General features: G+C 31.6%; 1 protein-coding gene across 1 annotated transcript; it reads left to right on the top strand.

The window, feature by feature from the left end:
* Positions 1-226: 226 nt before the first annotated feature.
* On the top strand, positions 227-3430 carry LOC111021622 (protein TIFY 10B). The gene is made up of 5 exons (XM_022298650.2): positions 227-713; positions 893-1055; positions 1321-1649; positions 1757-1814; positions 3088-3430. The coding sequence occupies exons 1-5, from the start codon at positions 536-538 to the stop codon at positions 3233-3235; spliced, it is 876 nt and encodes a 291-aa protein (XP_022154342.1). The 5' UTR covers positions 227-535; the 3' UTR covers positions 3236-3430.
* Positions 3431-7801: the final 4371 nt, after the last annotated feature.

The following is a 7801-nucleotide window of genomic DNA, read 5'->3' as shown; positions in this document are numbered from 1 at the left end:
ATGTGGGTTAGCAAAATTGTAAGATGGAAGGTGGAATGAGGCCCACCATAATAAAAGATAATTAATTTTAAAAAGTAAATGGTGTTGCTCACAATTCTTTGTCCTTGGACTTTTATTCTGGCAAAATTGCCATCTTTAGGTTTCGCAATTGGCACCCGAAAATAATAAATTACAAAATAAAAAGGAAAAGGAAAAAAAAATAGGCGAATTTTATTTTATTCCTTTGAGTCCTCCAAAAAAACGTGCTTCAACTCCTCATTTTTTTATTGCTAAGTAATAATTTTCAAAGCCAGAAGAGAGAGAGAGATACCAATTTCTTCCTCTATCGCTTATCAGGCGGAACCATGGCGGAAGCTTGACCTGTCATATTCCCAATCTTTTCTATCGCCGCCGCTTTGCCTCCCGGCGCACGGCGGTTCTCTGTCGCTGGCGAAGCCTCATGCCCTTTTTTTAACTCTGGATTAGATTCAGCAACCACCCTGATTTTTAGGTTTTTGATTCATTCATCTTGTTCTAGTTTTTCTTCTTTCTCCTCATGTCGAATCCATCGGACGCCGGCGGAGGTGGGAGATTCTCCGACCGGCAGCAGCTGGCGAAGCTGCTGGAGAAGTCGAATTTCGCTCAGACCTGTAGCCTTCTGAGCCAGTTCTTGAAGGAGAAACGGGGTCTAGCCGATTTGAGCTCCGATAAAGCTCCGAGAAAGAAGCCTAGAGGTATTTGATTTGGTTCATTGCTTGGCTGGAAGAAATTAATTGGTTCTGTTTTTTAATTTTGAAAACTCCGCTTTCTGTTTTCTCAAACGAACTTTTTAGATCTTGGCCGAGATAATGGAATTCCACTCTCCTTGAACTTACTCGAGATTTTTCCCTCAATTTTTTGGGATACGATCTAGATGAGCAGGAAAGGACCAAGCCGACGCCGCCTCCCCTGCCGTCAGCGACGAATACGGCGAATTCTTCCGACACTACGCGGCAGCAGAAGGATAATCTGCCGAAGTTCGTCGGATTTCCTCCGCCGGGCCTCTCCAACAACGCCACCACCAAGGGCGAGTTCAGGTACAGAAATCTTCATATGAACTGGGAAAAATTTTGTATTCTAACTTTTTTTTTTCTTGAGTCTAAGACAAGTTAGGGTAATTACCCCATACTTCCTTCTCGGCCCAATTTCTATGGCTAATTTCCCATTCCGAGTATAATTTTGAATTTACTTACTGTTGCTGTCCTTGAGAATAGTCCAAAAAATGGAGAGGAGAAATTATAGGTTATATTTGTTCCGTTCTACATCCCTCGAAAGTTGAGTTTTCTGATTATTTAATTTTAGGAGGCCGTCCACACCGGAGCCGGCCACCGCCCAAATGACCATATTCTACGCCGGAAAAGTGTTGGTGTACGATGATTTTCCAAACGAAAGGGCCAAGGAAATCATGGCGTTGGCCGACAAGGGAAACCGCAGTACCACCACCGCGGCCGCTCCCGCCGCCACCGTCGCCCCTGCCGCCGCCAACATATTTGGTTCTTCTTTGGAGAAAACTAACAGCAACTCTCTCGCCGGGGAGCTAAATGTGGAGTCCAAAGTTCAAGCCGCAGGACCGGCGAAGCCTGCGCCGGAGCAGCAACCGAGACCGCAACCGGAAGCCAAAAATTCTTCTGGTAATGAACTGCAGTGAACATAGAATATTTTGAAGATGGTTCTGGCTTAATTATCTTCGTGGGGTGTTCTTAATTTGGTCTCATGCCCTGTTTTTTTCATGGAACAGATTTGCCTATTGCCAGGAGGGCTTCGCTTCACCGATTCCTTGAGAAGAGAAAAGACAGGTATTCTTCTTTCCCCTTCTTTTCTCAACAACTTTTCTTCCCCAAATTGTTGGGTTTTTATTTTCCTTTCAGAAATACTGTTTTTTCTCTCTTTATATATATTATATCACTGAGGATTTGAATCTATAACTCTTCTACTGAAGTGGGTGGGGATGCTTTTTGAGCTCTGTGCATAAACAGTGTTGATTTTTTAAAGTAACCACAAAAGCTGAATAAAAATTTATTAAGCTTGCAATTATGTTTCTTTGAATATGACTTGTTAAGTCTGTAATCGTATTTAACTGAAAATTGTTGAATCGTGTGAATCAGACATGCTATATTTACAAAGGGTATCATCTAGATATGATTTTTTAATTAAATCATTGAAAACTGTGTTTTTGTAGAACTATTCTATTTTTTCTACACCTTCCAAATCATCCCATTCTAATCTTATATGTACTTATTTGAAAGAAAACACATTAAAATTATCTAAGGCATTTGGCCCAAAGTCTTGCAAGTTGCAAAGTGTGAAAGGAAGAAAGACAGAAAATCTTACCCAACACAGATGACTTAGAAAAAGAAAACAAACGGCAGATCCAGTCCACGTGACAGTATTTTAGCCATATAAACATGCTCCTCCGTACAAAAATATAGAAAAAAAGTCACTGAAGGATGAATTTGTAGATATCTGTCCATACAGAAAGATGAATCACTGTTTAGATGTTGAAAATTAGTCCCGATAAATAGTATGTTTGGTAATGCTTTCAGGAATAGTGTTTTGTTGATAACTACAATTTTTGGTGAGAAAACAGTTCTTAAATTTTGCAAAGTACTTTTTAAGGTATTGAAAAAAAATATTCACGAACACACTTGAAAGTTGAAACTGCGGTGCTGTCAAATAGTCAAAAAGATCATTCCATTTGTGGAAAAGAATCCCCAAACTTTCCTTCTCTTTTCTGGTTTATTTTTTAGAAAACTGCTAAATACCCTTGAACTGTAGTGATTTTACCATTGCTCCTTTAAAATTTTAAGTTGACCAATTTTCTCTCCAAATCCCAAGATTATAACTTACTAATCTTAGCAGCAACACAACAAACTATATAAGTTTAACTGTGATACCTCTTGTAGCACTGTAGTTTTTGCATTCTTTGAGTAAAAGGGTCATAGCGGTCGGATTTAGTTACAACAGTTTCATAAGCTTGACGGTTCAACTGTTCGAATTGAAATTTCGAGGGTGTATTTTACTCGTTTTTACGTTTTTCATGAGATTGAACAGTGTTTCTCTAATGATCAGGGCTGTAGTAAGAGCACCATACCAAGTGAACCACCAGCCAGAGGGTTCTTTCAAAGCAAGTGGAAGCAGCTCGGGTAATGAGCCAGGGCCTGAGCCTGAAGCCGAAGCTGAAGAAAATTTCCCAAGGCATCTGGATCTCAACTTATGACTTGCTTTTATTTTGATGCATAGTTCTAGTTCAATTGTTTGCTCTCCAAATTTGGTTGCTATATTATATCATATTATATATTACACTCAGTTAAATGCCTCTCTAACAAACAATATTCCAATGTATCATTTTCCCTAAAGAAGTTCTAAATGCAATGTGAAAGAGTAGTCCCTTTCTACTCTATCTTTATATTTAGTCTTAGTCTTGTGATATTTAAAAAATATTCGATGTATTATTGTTTAAGTAGGTAGACATGAGACAACGAATCGAATATATTATTGAAATTATTGTTAATATCTTGCTTTATTCTATAATTTGCATATTATTCTTTACTTTCGTGGATGATTGTTAATGTGAATTATACTCCCTTAGTGGAAGAATTTAGGGGATTGTACCTTTGAGTCTTATTATGTTTTCTAAATGCTTTTCGTATCAAAATAAGTCACATGTGTGAATTTTATTATTATTATTATTATTATTATTATTTTATTTTTATTTTTTTTATTTTTTATTTTTACAGTATGGAAACAGAAAACATGGAATATGATAACAAAGAAAACTGTTTTGAAAAGATTAAATGTTAACAATAATCTACCAACTTTGTTCTTTACATCACACCTTAAAACTTAGTCATCCATGATTCTTCTCATATTTCCTTTCTTTAGGGTGGGGTTAGTATGGTGAATACATCATCCTTTTTCATTCAACAAGAATAAAGGAAATTAAAGTATATATAAGAGGAAAATAGATAAAAAATTTGTTAGATTAGTCTCTAAACAGGTTACATGTTTATGGACCGACTTAAGTGTCTAATAAGTTTTTTAATTTTTTTAAATTTGTTTTTTTTTTCCCTTAGATCATTGGATTTTAAGAGCGTTTAATAGGTCATTAAACATATTTTTTTCAATTCATTGGCCAATTAACACAAAATATATATATATATATATATATATATATATTTACCTTTCAATCAATTTAATGTCTAATTTGTCGATGAATTAAAAAGATGTCTAATACATTTGGATTTAAACTTTAAAATTTAGGAACTTTACAAATTTAAAAGTCTAGAGAGCAATCTTGCAATTTTAAATTTACAATTATTATTTGCTTTTTTGGGTGGATATGATAGAAATAAGTGAGCATGGTGCATGTGTGGTGGATTTGGATGAACATTTTGGCTACTTGTATTTTGTTCGTCCTCGTTAGTCATTAATGAGTGGCCCACGTGGCTTGAATGTCTTCAAAAGTACGTGTGAACAAATAAAAGTAACTTTTAGAATCTATACATGTTAAGAAATGTTTTTAAAGACTATTTGTATATATTAAATATATGACTTGCCAACGTAACTTTGAATACCATTTGTCAAAGCGAATTTGGTTGGAGATATATGTCAATTACTATTGAGATATGTGTACACATACTATGAATTTGAATATTTGATGGCCAAAACGAACATAGTCCAATGTTGAGTACTATCTTACTGACAAAGACTAGTACATTTTTTACACTGCCCCATGTATGCACATAAATTGTATCTTGCATGATTGAATAATTGAGAGAGAGTAAAACGCAGTTGGATCAAAGTAAGAGAAAATCATAGTCCAGGAAAGAAAAGAAGACATTTCAGCGCTAGTTGGAACCAAAATCCCGATAGCACAATTGAGACGCTGCGTCTCAACGCCATAAGGAAGCAGTCAAGCCACGAGACCCGAGTGGGTAGCGTTTCAACGCTCCGAACACGGAGGTTCTATGCGCAAGCCAAACTGGAGCATCTAAACGCTCTGTTTGGAACTCCTGGCTTATTTATGGTGCTACGTCTCAACACTGCTCCAATAGTATAAATGAGTTAGCCGCCATCACAAGAATTTTTGGACAATTTTCAATGGGAGATTTCGGAATTTGAGAGGATCGGTTCGAGAATTCAAGCTTGGAGGGCAAGGATACCGTTTTTCAAGGCTCAAGATTGTGGAGATTGGGTTATGGACGGGTAATTGACACAACAAATTTAATTTTTATCATTTCCCTTAGCTTGTCTAGTTTGATGATAAACTTCTCATTGGAATCTTACTGTGTTTTCACGAACATGAGTAGCTAAATTTCTTATATAGGGATTGATGTAGCCGCTGGATTATGAGTTTGTTAATTGATTATTGCTTGGATTGATTTGTTCTTAATCTATATGTGCATTTATTTGCGTAATGCCTTTTATCTTTTAATCACTAATTAATGCTAAATATGAATCTTACGCTTTGGAGAGATTGTTTTGATTGAAACTCGAATGCATAACTCGAGCACTTCTAAGATTTGGATGCTTATAATTACTTTACAAGGTGTTTGCTTGTTGACTTAGGAGAGAGTATTGTATTTTATTGACTTATAGATTAATTGCACGTTCAACATTATGTTTAAAATCCTATTATCGTTTTTCCGAACAAAATTGGGGATTAGTATTTGTTGTACTGGGGTGAATTAGAAATCTAATTCAATGGACACTATCAGTATTTATTTACCATTTTTATTAAATCGTACATTTTTTTAAAACAATTTATGCTACAATTTTTTCAATATACAAAATACGAATCATCATATGACACGAGGGCACATTTTTCACATCGACATTTAATCTGCATGGCACTGTGAGATGTGGATATTTGAGATATTCACCTTTGTATGAAAAAAAAAATAATAATAATAATAAAAGATAAAATCGAATAAAGAGGAGCAAAGACCATCAATGAGATTTTGTTGAATTTTTGGCGACTATATTAATACGTGCTTTTCTAACTTAATTGCAACTTAATTTATTTAATTTAAGTGAATATTATTTATATTCGAGACTATTTTTTTTCGAAGCAGATTTGTCTCTCGTTATTGTTTAAGATCAAACTAATAATTATTTATTAAAATACAATATTATATAATTGCTAGACAACATTACTTTACAATTAAAAACTATATATATTTATTCTCTTGTACTAAAAAATTTATTCTCTTGTGCTCTTTGAAGGGAATGAAAAGATAAAAGAAAAAAACAAAATTAGGAGGTTATGCAAAAATTTTGTGGGTAGAAAAATAGATGAGAGAACTTTTTTTTTTTTATATTCTCTTGTTTAGAAAGAGAATGGAGAGCTCTTGATATAGTCATAAAAGATGAAGTTACAAAACTATTAAAATTATAAAATTTTTAAAATTTCATTCTTAATAATTATAATTAAAGATAAGGGATAAATTTTTAAATTATTTTTAAATATAATTTTGCTGTAAAGGATTTTAAAAATAGACAACATTTTTCTATATATATTATAATTAAAGACAAATAATTTATTTTAGTAATAAATTGGCAAAAATTTTATATTCATAGTCTTCCCATTTTATCATTTCACTTTTATGAAATAATCAGTTTTAATATATTTTTAAAAAATTACAGTATTTCAATAGTTCAATAATGTTATGATCTATTTTTTTTAAATATATATTATAATCTATGATGAAGGATAAAATCATAAATTTTAGAAATAAATTGACAAAAATTTTATACTTAGACTTTTAACATTCATTTAATTTGGTTTCATAGTGTATTTGGACTTTGATTTAAAATTTGTTGAATTATTAATAAAAGTAAAAATATAATGAAAAACCATAAATGGTATAAGTCAATGTTTTGAATGAAGAACATTGATATCTTTATTTTGTGATAACAATTTTACGATTCATCCCATTATTACTTTCAATATAGTTTTTATATTTTTACTTTTATAAACATTATTTAACTATTAAAATATTGTAATGTTTCAAAATCTATTAATAACTATAATTAGAGATAAAGTTGTAAATTTAAAAAAATTGTGACTTTATTAAAAGTGAAAAATCAAATAAATTTTAAAAGTAAATATTCTCTGATAAATAATATAGATAGATTTATTTGATAATGGCAAATTTATAATTCATCTCATTATTAATTTCAATATATTTTTACATTTTTACTTCTTTAAACATTAGGTTCAATTATTAATTATAATTAAAGATAAAATTCTAGATTTTAAAATTAATTTTAAGAATAAATTATAAAATTTATATTCAAAATTTTCACATTATTTTCAATGTTAATTTCATGAATGTACTTAAATTATTAGTTTCAAAGTTTTATTTTAAAATTTATTTAATTGCTATAAGTGATAAATTATAAATTATAAATTTTAGAAGTAAATATTTTGAAGGATGAACATTGATAAGTTTATCTGGTTAAAAAAAAAAAACTAATTTCATTTTTTTTAAAATTTGGATTATTGATATTCTATACTAAAATCTTCAATAAACAAAAATTTTAATATATAAATATGATGAATGATATTCACTACTAAATAATTTGTATATATAAATATTTGATTGCTAAACAACTCTGCTCTAAAAAATATGGATGTTATCTACTGCACTAATTAAGAAATCGTCATAGAGAAACGAAATCGTGATACGACACGTAAAAATAATAACAAGCAAAAAAAAGTAGAAGAAGAAAGAAAAAAAAAACCTCAAATTAAGTTGGAAATAGATGGAAGAGAGATCTT

This window comes from Momordica charantia (genome assembly GCF_013281855.1).
Source record: "Momordica charantia cultivar OHB3-1 chromosome 9 unlocalized genomic scaffold, Mcharantia_2.0 BLBB01000009.1, whole genome shotgun sequence".
In the NCBI taxonomy this organism is placed as follows: Eukaryota; Viridiplantae; Streptophyta; class Magnoliopsida; order Cucurbitales; family Cucurbitaceae; genus Momordica; species Momordica charantia.
Note: the sequence above shows the minus strand (reverse complement) of the source record. Positions and strands in the feature narration are given on the sequence as shown.

Excerpts from the sequence above, each read along its gene's own strand:
- LOC111021622 (XM_022298650.2), top strand. The coding sequence starts at position 536 with ATGTCGAATCCATCGGACGCCGGCGGAGGTGGGAGATTCTCCGACCGG. Across the intron at positions 714-892 it reads TCCGAGAAAGAAGCCTAGAG|ATGAGCAGGAAAGGACCAAG; the intron begins GTATTTGATTTG and ends GATACGATCTAG. Across the intron at positions 1,056-1,320 it reads ACCACCAAGGGCGAGTTCAG|GAGGCCGTCCACACCGGAGC; the intron begins GTACAGAAATCT and ends ATTTAATTTTAG.